A 21,123-nucleotide genomic window follows, 5' to 3' on the forward strand; every position below is an offset into this window, starting at 1 on the left:
TGGATTGTAATGGGAAAAAAGGGAAATCTAAATGCATACTAACGTGGTTGAAGGTTATGTATTAATATATGAGGAAGCCCATGATCAATGTGGAGTGAAAAAATCAGGGAACAGAGAACAGAGCACAGTGGTTAAGAATGCAAGTGGAGGGGAGCCTCGGTGGCTCAGTCAGTTGAGCATTTGGCTCTTGATTTCGGCTCAGGTCACGATCTCAGGGTCATGAGATTGAGCCCTGCATCAGGCTCTGTGCTTGGCGTGGAATCAGTTGGAGATTCACTCTCTCCCCCTCTCTCCCTTTCCCTCTGCTCCTCTCCCTGCTCATGCATGCCCACTCTTCCTCTCTAAAAATAAATAAAATCAGACGCCTGGGTGGCTGAGTCGGTTAAGTGTCTGCCTTCGGCTCAGGTCATGATCCCAGGGTCCTGGGATCGAGTCCCACATCGGGCTCCTTGCTCAGCAAGGAGCCTGCTCCTCCCTCTGCCTGCCTCTGTCTCTCTCTCTGATAAATAAATAAAATCTTAAAAAATATATATAAAAAATAAATAAAAATAAATAAAATCTTTAAAAAAAAAAAGAATGCAAGTGAAGTCCAACTGACTAGATTTACTACTGCTGTACCACTGACTATATCACCTTGAGAAAGTTAATTAACTTCTTTAAGCCTTGGTTACTTCATTTGTAAAAGTAGATTTTTGATACATCTAGCTCATAGAGGGGCTGTGAGGATTTAAAGAAAAAAATCTAAGCACGTAGTACACAGTATTTGGCATATAACAAAGACTTCAGGTATGACTGCTACTATTATTACAGTTATTATACTATGATCTCTTTTTTATGTGTTTAATAAAAATATAAGCATGAAGGGGATGGGGAGGATATACATAAAACTGTTGAAGTATCTCAGCAGTAATGATGAAGTATGTGTGATTGGAGAATATGCATTTTCTACTTTATGATTATGTTATATACACATATTTTTTTTCAAAGTTCAAAAACTGGAGACTGGATAATGGAGTTACCACTATTTATGGATGTGATAAATCTTTAATAAGTGAGTACATATTTGAGAACTATAATTAATATGACTTTCATCATTTTTTTGACATCAAGCAAAATATGCTTCAGTTAATGACTTTATAAAAAGAAAGTAAACTATAAAGAATTTACCTACCCCTGAAGTTGCTGCTGTTGGTGAGAGGAAAGGGGCACTCTTGGTTTGTTCCAGCCAGTGTAATCCTGGTTACACCTCAGTTTTTTAACAGAAAGAGGAGCTGGTTGAGGAAGAAATCCCAAACTTCTTTTGGCAGAGGGAGTTTGGCTTGAAACACTGGTCCTATAAAACAGAATAGATAGTGCATAAGCAAAACAATTTTGCATGCTATTTTTTCCCTTAACAGATTCAGAGAAGTCAATGTCTGAAGAAAAAAAAAATCCTACACTTGAGGAAATATCAATAATAATGATCACCTGGGGAAAAATTCCCCAAATGTAAATTAGCAAGTCTGTCAATAGACAGCTGAAGAGGCATATGATACTATACCTACTTAACCTATAATTACTAATGACTTGAGAAAAACTATAATATAGTTTTACTTTGCTATTTACTTTTATTCACTTAATGGATATGATACATCAGTTAACATTTAGGCAGTTAACTTTTCCCACTATTATAAATAATGACACAAAAAATATTCTTTTACATAATCTCCTGGAGAACTTCCTTTAGTTTATATGCTTAGAAGTGAAAATGTTAGGAATAAGCATTTTTAATTTTTAATTTTCTGAGACCTTGTAATTTGTTTTTCAAGAAGGCTGTACCAATTCCTATTTCCACTAACAGTGAATTTCCATTTCTTCACATGGTCTCCATTACATTAATGAGGGAAACTGATCTCACTGTTGTTCTATTTTGCATCTTCCTGATTACTACTGAAGTTGAACATATTTTTACAATTGTTTGCTCTTCTCTGAACTGCTTTTGTGTACCCTTAGTTTTATACTGGGTTCTTAATGATTTGCAGTTTTTCCTATATTTCACGTTCTAATCCTGTCTATTATATGATCTAAGTTTTTTCTTTTTTAATTTAAAGATTTTATTTATTTGACAGAGAGAAAGAGAACACCAGCAGGGGGAGTGGGAGGCAGAGGGAGAGGGAGAAGCAGGCTCCCTTGCCGAGCAGGGAGCCCAACTCAGGGCTTGAGCCCAGGACCCCAGGATCATGACCTGAGCCAAAGGCAGACGCTTAATCAACTAAGCCACTCAGGAGCCCTGTATATGTTCTAAGTTTTAAGTTTTTACATAGTCTTTATCAACCTTTTTTGGTTTTAATTTTTTTCTTTCATAATTCAGTTTTTATTGGTTGTTCTGAGGATGAGTAGACATTTCAATTTGCACACAATTCTTAGTGTATGTACCAAAAATCTAAAAAATCATGTAGTTGTAATTCTTTTCTAAAACGTCTTCCAGTGGGGCACCTGGGTGGCTCAGTCGTTAAGCGTCTGCCTTCGGCTCAGGTCATGATCCTAGGGTCCTGGGATCGAGCCCCGCGTTGGGCTCCCTGCTCCGTGGGAGGCCTGCTTCTCCCTCTCCCACACCCCCTGCTTGTGTTCCCTCTCTCACTGTGTCTCTCTCTGTCAAATAAATAAAATCTTTAAAAAATTAAAAAAAAATAAAACATCTTCCAGTGACCTTCCAGCTTAAAATTTGAAGGCAAATTTTCCTTAATCAAGTACCAATTTATGATAATTGATAATAATTTTTCTTATCAAGTACCAATTATCTTGAAATGTTGATATGCTGTTACACTAAGTCCCATTAATTCACAATATCATATACACTACATACTCAAATTTTCAATCTTGCACAGCACATTATCAAAGTTACTAGGAAAACTGGACTGCCAAGATGTTACAGAGTGTACAAAATTCTGATGGGGGAGCCAAGATCAAGGAGTGGTTTTCTTTAGGAAACAATTCTACCAAAAACAACATGGGGAAAGAAGTAATTTAAAATGTTCATGACCGGGCACCTGGGTGGCTCAGTTGGTTAAGCAACTGCCTTCGGCTCAGGTCATGATCCCAGGGTCCTGGGATCGAGTCCCACATCGGGCTCCCGGCTCAGCGGGGAGCCTGCTTCTCCCTCTGACCCTCTCCTCTCTCATGCTGTTTCTCTCTCACTCGCTCTCTAATAAATAAATAAATAAAATCTTAAAAAAAAAAAAGTTTAAACATTTAAAATAAATAAATAAATAAATAAATAAATAAAATGTTCATGACCTATTAAATGCATGACTGACTCCAAACTGCCATTTAGTATGCTTGGTATTATAGGTTAGAAAAACTACCCCATCTATGGAATGTTAAGCTGACACCCAAGACAATCAAAGTCTCCCATATTCAATATCCTACTACTTTCTGGTTGTACCAGGAAACAATCAGCAAATGATTTAACCTCTTAAAAAAAATTTTTTACACTTAGAAAAATGGGATGAGGTGGGATTCCCTCCTTAAAAATGTTTCTAGAGCTAATAAAAAACTTGCATTTATAAAATAGTTGATAAAAATATTCCTCGGGGCACCTGGGTGGCTCAGTCGTTAAGCGTCTGCCTTCGGCCCAGGTCATGATCCCAGGGTCCTGGGATCGAGCCCCGCATCGGGTTCCCTGCTCCGCGGGAAGCCTGCTTCTCCCTCTCCTGCTCCCCCCGCTTGTGTTCCCTCTCTCGCTGTGTCTCTCTCTGTCAAATAAATAAAAAATCTTTAAAAAATAAAAATATTCCTCCAGATTATACAAGAAGGGAGACAAGGACCACAGATAAGACATGGTTTATGATATTACTCAGATGTGGCTTCTTTCTCTCCTGCTTCATCTGAGGCTGGACTCTCCTCATTTTTAGTTTCTCCATTTTCTTTTTTTAAAAGCTTTTTATTTATTTGACAGAGAAAGAGATCCCAAGCAGGGGGAGCTGCAGAGGGAGAGGGAGAAGGAGGATCCCCACTGAGCAGGGAGCCCAATGGGGCTCGATCCCAGAACACTGGGATCACAACCTGAGCCAAAGGCAGATGCTTAACCAACTGAGCCACCTAGGTGCCCCAGTTTCTCTGTTTTCTGCAAGTATGTCTTTCCTGGTTAGCCACTTTAGCCTGTTTTCCCTTTGTTCCCTCTTTCCCCCTTTGTTTGCACTTTTTTTGTCTAAAGATTTATCCTTTTCTGCTGCCTTTTTTGGCTTCGTTTCTACTTTTGCAGGAGCAGGTTTCTCCTCCTTCACTGCCTCCCTGCACCCCAGACCACAGAGTTGACCTCCCTCTTGAGCATCCTGGTGGCAGGCCACAGTGCAACAAGAGCCTTTGCGAAGCTGGGCTGCCTGGCCACTGCCCTATGGTTTCAATTTTTGTGTCTTAAGAATTAATTCTGGGCGCCTGGGGGGCTCAGTCGTTAAGCGTCTGCCTTCAGTTCAGGTCATGATCCCAGGGTCCTGGGATCGAGCCCCTCATCGGGCTCCCTGCTCGGCGGGAAGCCTGCTCTCCCTCTCCCACTCCCCCTGCTTGTGTTCCTGCTCTCGCTCTCTCTCTGTGTCAAATAAATAAATAAAATCTTAAAAAAAAAAAAAAAGAATTTTATAATTCTGTAATGTAAGGTCACAGAAATATTTTCCTATTTTCTTCAAGTTTTTTTTTTTTTAAGATTTTATTTATTTATTTGACAGAGAGCACAAGCAGGGGGAGCAGCAGAGGGAGAGGGTGAAGCAGGCTCCCTGCTCTGCGGGACTCAATTCCAGGACCCTGAGATCATGACCTGAGCCAAACACAGAGGCTTAACCGACTGAGCCACCCAGGCGCCCCTCTCCTAAAAGTTTTAATTCTCATTTTCCTCCTATTTAGGTCTTTAATCTGCTTACACTTTCTTTTTTTAAGATTTTATTTGTAAGTAATCTCTACACTCAATGCAGGTCTGGAACTCAACTCCAAGATTAAAGGTCACATGCTCTACTGACTGAACCAACCAGGTGCCCCTACCCTAAAATTTATCATTAGCTTTCTATTAGTTATATCTCTTACTGTGCACTACTAAACACTGTAGTTTGAACAGTGCAAGGTATATTTGCTTCCATCCTTCTGCTTTCAACCTTTCTTCATCTTTATGTTGTAGTTGTTTCTTTTAAATAGGATACAGATTATTATTTTTCTTCTTTTAAAATCCAGTCTTTCTCTCTTTAACTGGAACATACTGTATTTATATTTAACATCATGACTGATCTGGACTAGTACCTTTTTTTTTTTAGACTAATAACTTTTAATATCCATGTACTAATTCTATCACCTGTGTCATTTCTGAGTCAGTATTTATTAATTTTTCTCCTCCATATGAGTTGTATTTTTCTGCTTGTTTGTCTGCCTAGTATATTTTCTTGGATGCCAGACACTGAGAATTTTACCTTATTGGGTGCCAGATATTTTTGATTTCTGTAAACACTCCAGAATTTTGCTCTGAGATGTGGTTAGGTTACCTGGAAACAGTATGATCTGAGTGAGTCTTGCTTTTAAGGTTTGTTACGTGGGAACAGAGCAGCAATTAGTCCAGGGATAGATTTCCTTGTTAATGAGGCAAGACCTTTCTTAGCATGCAAACTCCTGCTATCAGGAACAGGAACATGTCTGGCTTTACGTGAACTCCAAGTATTATTCCCTTAGATCCCGTGGGTGCTTCCTTCCCAGGCCTTGGCTAATTTACTCACCTGCATAAGTTGATCAGCAGTCAACTGAATACTCAAGGGGGACCCTCTGTAGTTTTTTCTGTTTAGTTATCCCCTCCGGTCTCTGTTCTGTGAATTCCAGATGCCTTGGCTTCCCAGGACTCCCAGCTCCATTTCCTCAACTCAGGAAGAGCACAGGGCTCTGTTTGGTTCCCCCTCCTTGCGTGTCAGCCTGGGAACTTTCTCCAGGAAGCAAGGGGGGGCAGTCAACAGGCTAATTTCATTTGTTTCCCATCTCTCATGGATCACTGTCCTTCACTGCCTCATGTCCAATGTCATGAGACCCATAATATTTCATGTATTTTGTCCAGGTCCTCAGTTGTTTCATGAAGGAGGGCAAATCTGGTCCCTTTTACTCCATCTTGGTCAGAAGTGGAAGTCACCTTTAACTTTTTAATATGTGTAACTTAAGTTCTCAAAAGTAAGTTAAAATGTTTTAATTTCCCTATACTCTTCCCCACTCCTGTATTTCTCCTTATTGTCTAATTTTTATTAATTGTTTTGCTTTCAAGCCTATTGTAGCTTCATTTTATAAAAACTATTAAACTATTTAGATGCATAAGATAATCCTTAATGGATATTAATAATAGTAGTTGCCTCTGGAAAAATAAACTAGGAATTAGAAAAGAAAGGGAGATTTACTTTCCACTGTATGCACCCTGTAACTTCTGAAGTTTCTATCATATGCACTTATTATACAAAAGAATTTAAAAGTATTTACATTTTTAAATATGCTTTTATAATTTTTTTTGCTCACTGATATTTTCATTCCTTCCTTTGTTCAGTTTGCTTCTTGCAGAATAAATTGTCTCTGTATCTAAAAACAGCATTATTTGTCTGCACTCTTGAATTATAATTTAGCTGGGTATAGAATTCTTTGATGCTGTTACTCCAGTGTCTTGTTTCTGCTGTTGCTAATGTCAACCTCTTTTCTTTTTATAAATATTTTCCTTCAAGTAGCTTTTAAAATTTCATCTACAATGTGGATTTTTTTTTAAGTATCTGCTGTTTGGCATTTGTTGAAGCTTTTCAATGTGTGGACTTTCATCATTTTCATCCATTATTTCTCTGACAAATTCCTTGTCTTTATTTTCCTTGGTCTTATTTTCTCCAAAATGCTATTAAGACATGGAGGATAGGGGTGCCTGGGTGGCTTAGTTGGTTAGCCTCTGACTCTTGGTTTCAGCTCAGGTCATCATCTCAGGGTTGTGAGATCAAGCCCTACATCCAGCTCTGTGCTTGGTGGTGAATCTGCTTGAGATTCTCTCTCTCCTTCTCCCTCTGCCCCTCCCCCCGCTCACATGCTTTCTCTAAAATAAACAAATCTTAAAAAAAAAAAAGACATGGAGGAGACCATGGAGCGCAACATAAGTCTCTTCATTTCATTTCACATTAACCACCTTCTCTCTGTGTTGCATTCCAACAATCAGGCATTCTTGACTTGTTCAGTAGTTGCCTCAGTGTGGATCTCTAATCTGCATGGGACTTTACATTAGAGGTTCAGAATTCCTGTCCCTATGCTGGTAACACAGATGCCAGTCACTGAAATTCCCATTTCTGTGTATTTGCACTCTGCTCGGGGAGCATCAGGCAAGCAGCACATTTATGGTTCCAAACCCAGGTAGTTCTACAGAAGTGTTTTGCCTTGGTTTATTAGCACAGAGAGCAGTTCTAGATATGCAGCTTCATTTAAGAAACCAAATTCTGGCCTGGGGTCATGTTCAGTTTCCAATCTCATGCTGGTTTTCTACTTGACTCTAGTCTGTGTTTTCCATGTGCCCTATGACTTCAGCCTTTACTCAATATCAGTTTTTTTCTCACTGATTTGGAAATTTTCACTTCATCTTTGAACAAAGCTTTGCATTAAAAAAATTTATTTTCCTTAGCCATTCCCATGTGCAGTGAATTCTATTATTTTGAGAAGAAATTTGTACCACGTTTAATTATTTACAAACTAAATTTAGGTTTTTGTAAAAATTTGGATTCCTTTAAAATTCTTCTAATAAACAGATATATGTTTCTTAAATTCAAATAACTTAGTTGCCACTGCAGTTATAAAGTGAAATACCACTCAAGGCTGAATATACCTAAAAATACAGTATCAAATTCTTTACTTCACCTCATTTTATAAAATAATCAAGATTTTTTCTTTACCACTTTGAATTAAATTCTACTAAAAAACAAAGTATCCATAGGTCAATATATAGCATATCTATTATACACCACCATTACTCTTACCTTTTTACATTTACCACTGCCCCTCCAGGCTACATTCCAAGATCATGCCTTCTTCACAAGTACTCAGCAGTTGTCTCATATATTATATTCAATAAATCTCAAAAAAAATTTAATATCTATAGGATCAGCAATTAAATTTCTGAGTAGCCTTTTTCAGTAAAATATACTGATTGTACAATTTGTGTACAACCTGTTTTTTTTTAAAGAAAATGTCTTAACTTTTGGTAGTAGCTTAACAAATACACAGGCAACAAAGGCAATTTAAAAATGCCTCAGGAGAGGGGCGCCTGGGTGGCTCAGTTGGTTGAGTGACTGCCTTTGGCTTGGGTCGTGGTCCCAGGGTCCTGATCGAGCCCCACATTGGGCTCTCTGCTCAGCGGGAATCCTGCTTCTCCCTCTCCCACTCCCCCTGCTTGTGTTCCCACTATCGCTGTCTCTCTCTCTGTCAAATAAATAAATAAAATCTTTAAAAATAAAAATAAATAAAATTAATAAAAATAAAAATGCCTGAGGAGAGATCTTAGTATGTTCATCGCTTGGCATGATGGAAAATAACACTGCTCTAGAATCTGATCACATTGCCAATCACAACCTGTGGCCTCAGTACAAATCTCCCTAGACCTCAGTTTATACATTTGCTGAAAAGTGTAAAAAAAAAAAAAAAAGCATCTGAAAATTAAAACATTTCCAGGTTACTATCTAACTAAAATGTCACGAGTCTATGATTCTGATCAATTTTGTTATTTTAAATTATTCACTTAGAGCATAACGGACAGCCTATCCCTTCAATTCAATATTCTCAAGAAGAGAGCACTTCAAGTCCTTCACAAGGTACATAACCAACACATACCTGTCTAAGTTAGTGCTACCAGAGGAGTAGTCCTTGGATCCAGTTCTGCTGCCATAAAAGGATGATGACTGTAAAGGTAAAAGCCCTAAAAAAAACAAACAGGAAAAATTTAATTCCTAAATCAACCATTCAATTTCATTTAGCAGTAAAATTATGCATTAGGCCTGTTCATATTTAACTCTTTTTCCCCCTTTCTTTTCTTCAAAGTAATATATATGCATGTTAAAAGATCAAACACTGTGGAAAGGTTGTAAAAGCAAAGAATACTCTCCTGCCCCAAAACTCTACAAATTGTGCTTCTTATTTCTAACCATTTTTTAAAACTTAGTTTTCCTCATTTCCTTCATAATGCTAGATAATGTTTCTACTATTTCTTAATTTATTAATTATAAACAGTATCAGTTACCTCCATTATGAAAAATCAGAAATTGCTCATTTACATCACCCCATTCTTGCTCTCTTCTCTCCAACCAGTTATTGGTTGTGTTAATGTTAGTTTTACTAATTAACTTCGTAACTTTAACACACTTAAAACTTCTACATTTTGTTTTATGAACCTTATCACTTGACCACTTCCTACTCTCTCCTCTTCCGCATCAACTTTTTTTTTTAAGATTTTATTTATTTATTTGACACAGAGAGAGAGAGAGAGAGATCACAAGTAGGCAGACAGGCAGGCAGAGGGAGAGGGAGAAGAAGGGTCCTTGCTGAGCAGGGAGCCCGACGTGGGGCTCGATCCCAGAAGACCGGGATCATGACCTGAGCCGAAGGCAGACGCTTAATCGACTGAGCCACCCAGGCACCCCCGCATCAACTTTCTAAGACATACTTTAACTTCAACATTGTTACAGCTTATTACATCTTCAAGCATTCTGTTTTCTAACTATAGGTTGATTATAAAAGCTGAAAACCCTTAAGTGGAGTTTACATAATGTATTATTATTTCAGAGGTAAGAATTATATTAATTCTTTCTGGAGGAGTCTAAAGTCACAATCCTGAACCACTAGAAGAAGAATGTTCCTAGAGTCCCAATCAAATGAATTCTCTCAAACTCTCAAAATCATGCCATATTTTAGCTTGCTTCAATTTAACTTCCAGCTGACATGATATCCAAATCAATACCAGATAGATGAGTCTCTAAGGAGTTCAGAGGATCAGAGAGATATGTTAAATGTGGGAAACACATCAATTTGTGGACAGTCTAACTTTTAGTTTTTGTAAAAATAGGGTACAATGTGAGCTTAAACAACTGCTTTAGGCAATTAATTCCAAGATCCTCTGGAACTTCTAACATGTAACAACACTCATAAAATTCAGTTTCAACCACTTTAACTCCTTGGATTCATTCTATGATCCAGATATTTTGATAATGAAAAAGTTTAATTTTAGGCAGTTAAATAGGGAAGAAGGTAAAGGTTAGATTCTTTGTTAACAGAATAAAAATTCCCTTATATTTCTAATACTTTAGCCAAGTACTGGATACAAATTTGGTACCCAATAACGAATACTGAATCATGCAATATTCCTGAAAAATGTAGAGAGATATGTCCCAGTTTAGGTTTTTATTTCTAGTCTAATACAGTACATCATATAATAAATGAGTATCTTATATGAAGACCAAATACTTACCTGATGTCCTATTCTCTTCTGACTGTTTCAAACTCAGCTGCTTCTCTCTGCTGCTGGTTAAATACTTTCTGGAGGGATCTGTCATAGCTTTGTTGTTCCTACAGTTAATAATTTAATTCAATATATATGTATATAAGTATATAAAGACATAGTTCTTAATTTTAAATAGTTATCATTTCAGAATATTTACATTTCACATATAGTTAAATTTTTTTTTTTTAAAGATTTTATTTATTTATTTGACAGAGACACAGTGAGAGAGGGAACACAAGCAAGGGGAGTGGGAGAGGGAGAAGCAGGCTTCCCGTGGAGCAGGAAGCCTGATGCGGGGCTTAATCCCAGGACCCTGAGATCATGACCTGAGCTGAAGGCAGACGCCTAACGACTGAGCCACCCAGGCACCCCTACAGTTAAAATTTCTTAAGTCGCATTTCCCCCTCTATTATTCCCAAATACCTGAACCTATATAAGTGGAGTGGGACCAGTCAGAGATAAGCTCATGCTTTGATTAAAAGTGCTAATTTTAGGAGCCCCATCATGCATAAAGCCTGTGGCACATAATGCAGATACTCTACCCAGATTTCTTCTGACCCCATTTTTGTGTCCTCTCTTCCACATGAACTTAGGTACGTTTTTTTTTTTTTTTTTTTAAGATTTATTTATTTATTTGAGAGAGCGAGAAAGTACATGAGAGGGGGGAGGGTTAGAGGGAGAAGCAGGCTCCTTGCCGAGCAGGGAGCCCGATGCGGGACTCCATCCAGGGATTCCAGGATCATGACCTGAGCCGAAGGCAGTCGCTCAACCAACTGAGCCACCCAGGCGCCCTTAGGTACGTTTTTGACAGCAAGTATCTAGGGTTCTTTTTCACAGATTGTCCTCAAGCTACTAGAGATCCTTTGCCTGCACTCTGAGAGAGTCACAGGTAAGGTCAAGAAGCCCAGCTCCCTTGCCTTGGATCAGAACAACTTTAAGGTGAAAAAATTTTTAAGGTGAAATTTATATAACAGATTTTCTCTCTGGAATTAGGATGAAGCCTAACCTCTCTGCTTAATTTTTGTGTGATATCACACTTAGGTTTAATCTCCTGCACTCACTCGCTTTCCCTACTCCCTTCCTGGTATCCCCTGGGAGTACTTTCTTAATAAAATAATTTGCACACACATCTCCATTTCAGGGACAGGATTCTGGAATTGGACCACTTATTTGGCAACAGCAACAGAAATCCCACTGCTGGTGATAACACCTTTGGGACCTTATAGTTTACAATTACTATGATTTTTCATCTGTAGTGAATTGGGATAGGATAAACTAAAAGATACTATGGCTCATGCAATATCGCTAGCATTCAAGAAATGTGGTAGATCACACAATGGATCTTACTGGGGTTATAGAAATGTTCTAACTCGATTATGATGATGGTTGCACAACTCAATAAATTTACCCAAAATTACTGAATTGCACATTTAAAACAAGCGAATTTTATTTTTAAAGTTAATATTAAAATAAATATTAATATTAAATTTTAAAATTTAAAAGTACGTCCCAAATTATTCCTTTCCTTGTTCCCAGGTCCACTATCAAGAAATGCAGTCTAGGGGCGCCTGGGTGGCTCAGTTGGTTAAGCTACTGCCTTCAGCTCAGGTCATGATCCCAGGGTCCTGGGATCGAGTCCCACATCGGGCTCCCTGCTCTGCGGGGAGCCTGCTTCTCCCTCTCCCACTCCCCTGCTTGTGTTCCCTCTCTCGCTGTGTCTCTGTCAAATAAATATATAAAATCTTAAAAAAAAAAAAAAGAAAAGAAATGCAGTCTAGTTCTATTTTCCTATCCCTTAACGGGGCTGGCCTTGTGATTTCCTTTCCCCAAAAGACTGCAACAGATATAACAGTGTGTAAGTCCTGATTGTAAGGCTAAAGGCACCTTGCAAATTTACATTCCCTCTCTTGGAATTCTGACACTGCTATGTGAATAACTCCAGGCCAATCCAGTAGATGATAAAAGACACAGGGCCCAATTACCCCCATTACCCAACCAATAGGCAGCCAATGGCCAGTCATATGGGTAAGGCCATTCTGGACCAACCAACCACTAGCCAACCCACCAACTGACCATGGATGCATGAAAAATGAGAGTGCCCAGATAAGCAGAACCACTCAAGTCGCCATCAACTCATAGGCGATAATAGTTACTATTTTAAGTCACTAAGTTTTGGAGTGGTCTGTTATACAGCAACAGATAACTGATACAAGTGATATGGAATAATAACCATAAAGACTATAGAACGGGTTGGCTGTTGCTATGAGTACTGATCCGTTCAACGGAGAAAATGATAGATTCAGTTGAGCCAATTACCAACCTAAAGACAAAACACCATGAAGAATCACTCATCCAAAGACAGTTGCAGCCCAGATCTTTAGGATTTGAGAACAAGACCATGCTGTTTCCAACAACAAAAAAAAAAAATACAGACATTCCTTAGGAAGTATCCCACACTACCTCTGGCATAGTACCAAGGCCTGGAAGACACTGAATATCTGACTGTGGGTCATCAATCAGAGCAGCAGCTATCATGAACTGGGTGCTATCATACTCCTAAGAGTTGTAAGACCAGGAAGTTACAGCAGTAATGCATCATAAAATGGAAGTGGTATATCTGGGATGAGTTCTAAGCAAGCAGGAATAAGTAACAAGAACAGGCTTTATGAGTACTCCCTATAACCAACTGAAAGAGGAAGAAAAACCTAGCCTGATTCATGGATACATCATCTTGGTATCTTGCTAGAGGATGAAAATGAACTGCTGTTGCACTATAGACCCATTATGGGACTGCCCAAAAAGAGAGTGGTGAAAGGAAATCCTCTGCTGTGCAGAGTTTGAGAGGTGCACTTCATTATCCACTTTGTGCGAGGAAAAGAGTAGGCCATGGATTCCTGGATAGTGGCAAACTGTTTGCAGGGATAGTCAGGGGCCTGCAAGTAGCAAGCCTGGAAGATCAGGGAGAAATGATTTATGGAAGAAGTATATGAATAGCCATATGGAAATGTGTACAAAGGGTGAGGATCTTTTTCACATTATTACTGCTCACCAGAGAATTCCACTAAAGCGACATTAAACAATCAGGTCCTGGTTCTCAGAGGGGAACCTTTTTTCACCCCTGGGGACAGTAAGAGTCCCATTTAATCTAAAGCTATGGCCGCTACTCATTTTGGGGTCCTCATGTTGGCAGAGCATCAGGCAAAGAAAGGAACTGCCATACTAGCAGGGGTAACTGACTTGATTATGATAAGGAGGTGCTGTTGTTGGTAGATAATGAGGGTAGGAGGAATATGGAATAATGGGGACTTACTAGGGAATCTCTTAGTGTTGTCATGTTCAGTTTTAACTACAAATGGGCAATTTTAGCAACCATGGCCTGCACAAGCACATAGTGACCAGGGGCTCATCCCCACAGCGATGAAGATCTTAGTCATATCACTAGGCAAATCACCAAGACCAGCAGAAGTATTAGTGGAGAATGCAGCAAATCTAAAATGGATGGTAGAAGAAAAAGATAATAATATCAGTTATAGCCTCAAGGCTATCTATACCAATAGGACAAAAAGGACTACAGCTCATCCCTCTAATCCTCCTTTTATAAGATCTTCATCCAGAAATTGGGCAGCATCTATGTGAAGAATCTGTGATAACATGGAATGAACTTAATAGTTATGCTCCACCAGAACCCTTCAGATCCCTTTTTATACTTTTCACACCTCCAGACTGGGTGTTTTCAACAGCCAGCACCTGCGGTTCTTCTTCAGAGGACTGCCTTTGGGATACTTAAAATATTTTGCCCATTTGGGCAGAGCCACAGAACCAGACTGTACAGTATGAGAACATGAAAGCCCATCTTCCTTACTTCAAATTGGAACAGGCCCAGTGCCCCCTGCTGGATCAAAATGAAGCCTACTCTCCCACAGAGATCACACCCTTCTTTGGCTTCCTCTCCTTCCCTGTCCTACTTTCCTCACTTTGATCTCTCCTATGAGCACTGTCTTAACAAGTCACTTGTACATGTATCTTAATCTAGAGTCTTTTAGGAAACTCGAACTTCAAAAAATCTGTGATATTGTAAAAAGTGTTATTAGCCCAGAACAAAGATCAGAAATTTAGGGCTCACCAGACAGAATTCTAAGTGGAAAAAGTGGGATGATCCCAAAGTGTGGTGAATATGGTAAACTGGCATGCAACAGTCTATTACAACCACCTTTTAATGTATCTGTCCTACAAAACCCAGAAAGCTAAAAAACTCCATTTCCTAGTGTTCAAAATATGAATTAAGGTAATTACAGATGAGATTGGGCGCGTTCAGGGTGGTATGGCCGTAAAAAATCATGTAGTTCTAATTCTCTTCTAAAACGTCTTCCAGTGAGCGACTGAGCACCTGGGTGGTTCAGTGGTTAAGCGTCTGCCTTCGGCTCAGGTCATGATCCCAGGGTCCTGGGATCGAGTCCCGCATCGGGCTCCCTGCTCGGCGGGGGGCCTGCTTCTCCCTCTCCCACTCCCCCTGCTTGTGTTCCTGCTCTCACTCTCTCTCTCTCTGTCAAATAAATAATAAAATCTTTAAAAAAAAAAAATTACACAGTTGTGTAATATCTGCAAAATGGAATTAAGGCGGAGGTCATGTGTTCTGTTCCTTGTGATGGCAAAATCATTTTGGAGGTGTCCAGTTTTTCCATAGAGATTTCTAATCTTGGTAGTGGCAGCATGGTTCCAGAGATGATAATTTCCAATTCAGCTATTAGCTTTGATGATAGCCAGGAGCATCTTTGGTGACCTGATTTGGGGCATAGCTCTCAAAATCATTCTGCAAGCATAACGTATAGCCTATCTTTTCAGCTTTCCTCATGATTCTGTAAGTCATTTCATACTCTCTAAAGGCAAACACATTTGTGTTTTTTTTAAAGATTTTATTTATTTATTTGAGAGAGAGAGAATGAGAGAACACATGAGAGGAGGGAGGGTCAGAGGGAGAAGCAGACTCCCTGCCGAGCAGGGAGCCCGATGTGGGACTCGATCCAGGGACTCCAGGATCATGACCTGAGCCGAAGGCAGTCGCTTAACCAACTGAGCCACCCAGGCGCCCCACATTTGTGTTTTAACTAGATAAATGACTTTTGTTTCCTACAACTAGACCCTGAATCCACAAATTTTGTTACTAGGTAGGGATGCTACCATAACAAACCTAAAATATATAGCACTAGCTATAGTAGGAAGGCGGAGAGTAAGGACATAAATATTACAGATTGGAAAGTTGGTGAGGACTGTTATATCACAGCAAAATATTTATAAAACTGTTATCTGTAAGGGCACCTGGGAGGCTCAGTCGGTTGAGCGTCCGACTCTTGGTTTCGGCTTAGGTCATGATCTCAGGGTTGTGAGATCAAGGCCCGTGTCAGGCTCTGCACTCAGGGGGGAGTCTGCTTGAGATTCTCTCTCTCCCTCCGCCCCTCCCACAACTCACATGCATAGATGCGAGCGCGCGCTCTCTCTCAAATATTAAAAAAAAAAAACAAAACCCTGCTATCTGTAGTCTTGGGAAGCGAACTGCATACTTATTGAACCTATAGCTCTAAAGGAAAAGATTGAGACAATAAGAACACTGGTCTGTGTTTCAGCAAGGTCCTATTCAAGACAGATAAATCTGGGCAAGGACTAAGCCACCTTACAATCAAGGATGAAAAGGAATACAGCCCTCTGTGTCAATGGCCTAGAATTGAAATTGTCTGGTAATCTGAGTCTATATGGGACAAAAAAAATCCAGTTGCTTCTGATTCTCAAACTGAGGCAATGACAGGAGGTAACTGAGGAAGTAGTTTGTGAAAAAACAACTCAATGTTAATATTAAGGGAAACTGGGTGAAGGGTATACAGCAAAATTCTATACTGTCTTTGCAACTTTTCTGTAAATCTGAAATTATTTCAAAACTTAAGAGATTAAAACAAAAAATCCAAACAACAAAAATACTGGCCCCAATTCTTTCTCAAGCCTATAAAACCCTGTTTGTTATACCTTTAAAGAAACTTCTAGATTTCTAAAACTCCTGGATTTCTGGACACTTCTATACTCCCAGAACTTGATCAGCATGAAGCAGGCTACAAAAGCTGCATGGCCCCAAGGAAGAACACAGTCTTCAAAACCCACTTCAGCTATGGCCTTGAAAGATAATAGACAAAAGAAATCTACCAGAAGACAAAGTCAGGAGTCAAATGAAATACAATGAGGAAGGGAGTTTCTCCTGGAGGAAAGAACAGAGACTGCTACAAGGGCGAACCAAGAACTTCCTCTACTGCCTTCACTGTCTTCACAACCTCTGCCTACCAAGATTTCATTGCTGCTATAGAACAGCAACTCCTTAAGTTTCCTATTCTTGTGTTTTCTAAATCGAAATTTTTACTGTGGTTATCCTACGCCTAAGCCAGCAATGTATAATGACATATGTATAAAGATGGGAGTGGGGAATACAGATGAACTTGCCTTTTAGTTTTTTTAGGTGTCAGACCATAAAGTACATGGTCTAAGGCACACTTAGACCTTATGGAGAGAACTGCACATCACCCAGAGATCCTGGATTCTGAACTGGATACAATGACTAAATGTAAGGGAAGAATGATAAATATATTTCTATGGCTAGAGGGGTAAACTACAGCAGACTGTTGTTTCCAAATAACTTCTGTACCCTTCCACCATAATAGAATTTGGCTAGGGTAGGTATATTTCCCAGAGTTTCTCATATATTTCTGATATAACCATATGACCAAATTCTGGCCAATGTGCACTAAAGTGGTGTGTACAATTTCCAGCCTAAAGGAAAGCAGTATGCCCTGCCTTTGTTCCTTTCCCCATTCCCACCAGTAGGCATGCAGAAATGAGAGTGGAGGCTGAAGCAGTTATCTTGGTTCACAAAATGGAAGCTACTTATTAAGAATTATAGATCAATAAGATAGAAGGAATCTGAGTCCACGGTGATTGTAGTTTCACATGTCACACCAGTCCTATCACCTACTCAGTTTTACATCTGTTACAGCAACAGAAAAAAAAATCCCCATAAATACATAAAGTTTCTTTAGCTTTTTCCCAACTCCCTCCTGGTGATCCTTGACCTAGAATACCAGTTAATTGACTATCAACTGATTTCTGTTAAGGTATTAATTGACCATTTGCAATGATGTAGATAGAGCCAGAGAGTATTATGCTAAGCAAAGTCAGTCAGTCAGAGAAAGACAAATACCGTATAATTTTACTCATGTGTGGAATTTAAGAAACAAATGATCTAGAGGGAAAAGAGAGAGGAAAACCAAAAAACAGACTCTTTTTTTTTTTTTTAAAGATTTTATTTATTTATTCATGAGAGACACACAGAGAGAGAGAGAGAGAGAGAGAGAAGCAGGCTCCCAAGGAGCAGGAAGCCCGATGTGGGACTCGATCCCAGGACCCTGGGATCATGCATGACCTGAGCCAAAGGCAGACGCTTAACCATCTGAGCCACCCAGGCGCCCCCCCAAAAAAGACTCTTAACTACAGAGAACAAACTGATAGTTACAAGAGGAGAGGTGGGTGGGAGAATGGGTTAAAAAGGTGATGGGGATTAAGGAGTACATTTGTTGTGATGAGTAGTGGGTGTTGTATGTAAGTGCTGAATCACTAAATTGTACACCTGAAACTAAGTATTACACTGTATGTTGACTGGAAATTAAATAAAAACTTAAAAAAAAGTTATTAACTGAGGTATTTCATAACAGTGTAACAAGTATTCTCTCCCAAACAATTAAAAAAAACCCAACAAAATAAAACCCTCCCATGATGAGGAAGAGATTGTGAGCTGACGACTGTCCTACTGTAGGTCTATCCTCTTTTGCTCAACCAGAAAATACCTATAAAAGATTGATGTTCCTTGCCTAGAAACTGTGTCGGGTTCACAACCCCAACCCCCTTTTTTTAAGAAAGAGCATGCTCACCTGTGGGGGGCGTTGGGGGTGGTAAGAGAAAGAATCCACTGGGTGTGGAGCCTGATGTGGGGCTCAATTTCACAACCCTGGGATCATGACCTGAGCTGAAATCAAGAGTTGGATCCTTAACCAACTGAGCCACCCAGGCACCCTGGGTTCAAATTCTTTTACTCCTAGGCTACTTTTCACATAAAGAGGGTAAAAAAAAAAAAAAATCACAGATAAGGAAAGAATTCACAACAAAAGACCCACCAACAAGAAACATCTGCTAAGGGTGCCTGGCTGGCTCAGTCAGTTAAGCATCCGACTCTTGGTTTAGGCTCAGGTCATGATCTCAGGGTCGTGAGATTGAGCCCCACATGGGGCTCTCTGCTCAGTGGAGAATCTGCTTCCCCCCTCTCTCTCTCTCCCTCTGCCCCTCCCCCCTTTCATGCACATTCTCTCTCTAAAATAAATAAATCTTTAAAAAAATTAAAAAAGAAAAGGAAACATCTACTTAGAGTTATTTAATTCTATTTTTCCTCTAAGTATTGCAGATTAAAAAAAGCTAGGATGGGAGAAGGGCAATGAAATGATCAATGCAACAGTAATGGCCAAATACTCTCTATGGAGCCTATAATCCACCATCACCAAAATACTTCAAATTCTTTTTTTTTTTTTTTAATTTTATTTATTTATTTGAGAGAGAGAGAGAGCGTGAGTGAGCACGAGTGGGGTGGAGGGGCAGACGGAGAGGGAGAAGCAGCAGACTCCCTGCCAGTCAGGGAGCCCAACGCAGGGCTCAATCCTAGGACCCCAAGATCATGACCCAAGCTGAAGGCAGACACTTAACCAACTGAGCCACCCAGGTGCCTCCAAAATACTTTAAATTCTATCTTTCGAATTCTCATAAATTGAATCCCTGCCCTCCACCAATTTTCCACAGTGAGTGTAATTACCAATATGAGAAACATTGACTTACTGCCATAAGGGTTCTTTTTTTTATTAAGGATTTTATTTTATTTGAGAAAGAGAAAGAGCATGGGCGAGGGGCGGCGGGGAAGGGAGGGCAGAGAAAGAGGGAGAAGCAAACTCCCTGCTGAGCAAGGAGCCTGACTTGGGGTTCGATCCCAGGACCCTGAGATCACAACCTGAGCTAAAGGCAGACACTTAACCGATTGAGCCACCTAGGTGCCCCTAGTGCCATAAGGGTTCTTAAAGCAACTTACGATGATGAATCATTTTCCTTAGGGTAATCTTCACTCAACTCTGAGCCAGATAACATTCTTTTCCTCTTTTCAGTCCTGTAGAGGACAAAGAAAAAAAAAGTTATTTAAAAAAGTCATAATTCATACCATTAAGAAGTATAAACCAACATATTCAAGGACAGAACTGTGACTACTGCTGCCTAGTTCTCTACACCACGTTTTGATTAATATACTGTATATCTGGGACGCCTGGGTGGCTCAGCTGGTTAAGTGTCTGCCTTTGGCTCAGGTGATGATCTCCAGGTCCTGGGATGGAGCCCCATGTCAGGCTCCCAGCTCAGCAGGGAGTCTGCTTCTTCCTCTCCCTCTGCCTCTCCACCTGCTTGTGCTCTCTCTCAAGTGAATAAATAAAATCCTTAAAAAAAAAATTACTGTATATCTGCATGCTCCATATGTGTCACTGACATAAATCATAAAAAAACCAATACTAATTATCAACTAAAAATTTATACTTTTTATAAAATGTATACTTTCTTCTAACATATTTTACTAACTGGACAATCTCCTTTTTCTCAAAGTATTTGTCTTTCTAAAAGACCAAAAAGACATTTATAAACAAGTACAGCTAATGACTAAGAAAAAAAAATAAGTCTTCCATACCTATTTTCTAATAACCCTGATCTAAGAGGGGTTGATGTAGATGTCAAAGAAGGAATTGTCCGGGTGACAGGTAGTCCACTTCCTGTTGCAGTCTTAATTGACCCTCTACCTGGATTACCAAGAACTTTTCGAAATGGAATATCATCTTTAGTTTCCAAACTTCCTCTTTTTGAAGATGCCTGTAAGAGTAAAGTTTAACATAGCTAAATATTCAAATTAATTGGCATGCTTTTAGATCATTGATTCTCATGTGGAATCAATTTTAAAAAATACAACTGGAAACCCATTTCCAGACAGTCTAGCCTAACTGGCCTGGGGTGAAGCCCATTCATCAGTAGTTTTTTTTAAAGCACTCTAGCTGACTGTAATGTACAATCTGTATCAGAAATTGAACTTGACACTTATTTTCTTCTAGCACTCCTATAAATTTAAAATTTCCACAACATGACTAGAGGCAGAAAGGAATTTGCTTTGAATACCTGACTTTTTAAGAAAAGACTCAGGTACACAAGATGGGGATTCTAGTGATAAGGATGAAAATAAATCTTCAGAGAAAAACAATCCAATTATGATTATGATAAAGTGACATAAATGTGAGAAAAAGAAGCAACAATGACATTTGGTTGCCACGACTTAAATGCCAAGTCACAAACAAATACCTCATATGACTTTTGATGGGGAGAATGAAAGTGAGAGAGAGTCCACTGGCAGAAGATGAATCAAAGAGTCTACCTTAAAGACACAGCAAGAACATTCAGAGTGAATACAGCAAATTAAACATTATTGGGAAATAGTGCTTTTGACCAGCATTCTGCCAGTACAT

At 39.4% G+C, this 21,123-nt stretch overlaps 1 protein-coding gene across 5 annotated transcripts in view; it reads right to left on the reverse strand.

Moving 5' to 3' along the window:
* The window catches only part of USP37 (ubiquitin specific peptidase 37), an 86,794-nt gene that overhangs the window by 47,395 nt on the left and 18,276 nt on the right, over positions 1-21,123 (reverse strand). For all 5 annotated transcript variants that reach the window (XM_064587051.1, XM_045868000.3, XM_064587050.1 and 2 more), the window contains 5 exons: positions 20,301-20,479; positions 19,662-19,736; positions 10,469-10,566; positions 8,839-8,923; positions 1,172-1,333 (listed from right to left, as the gene is read on the reverse strand). In XM_064587051.1, coding sequence (XP_064443121.1) covers positions 1,172-1,333; positions 8,839-8,923; positions 10,469-10,566; positions 19,662-19,736; positions 20,301-20,479 — 599 coding nt within the window. The remainder of the gene's footprint in view (positions 1-1,171; positions 1,334-8,838; positions 8,924-10,468; positions 10,567-19,661; positions 19,737-20,300; positions 20,480-21,123) is intronic.

This window comes from Mirounga angustirostris, unplaced genomic scaffold, assembly GCF_029215605.1.
Source record: "Mirounga angustirostris isolate CCGP_5_RB_7025 unplaced genomic scaffold, mMirAng1.0.hap1 SCAF_3, whole genome shotgun sequence".
Taxonomy (NCBI): Eukaryota; Metazoa; Chordata; class Mammalia; order Carnivora; family Phocidae; genus Mirounga; species Mirounga angustirostris.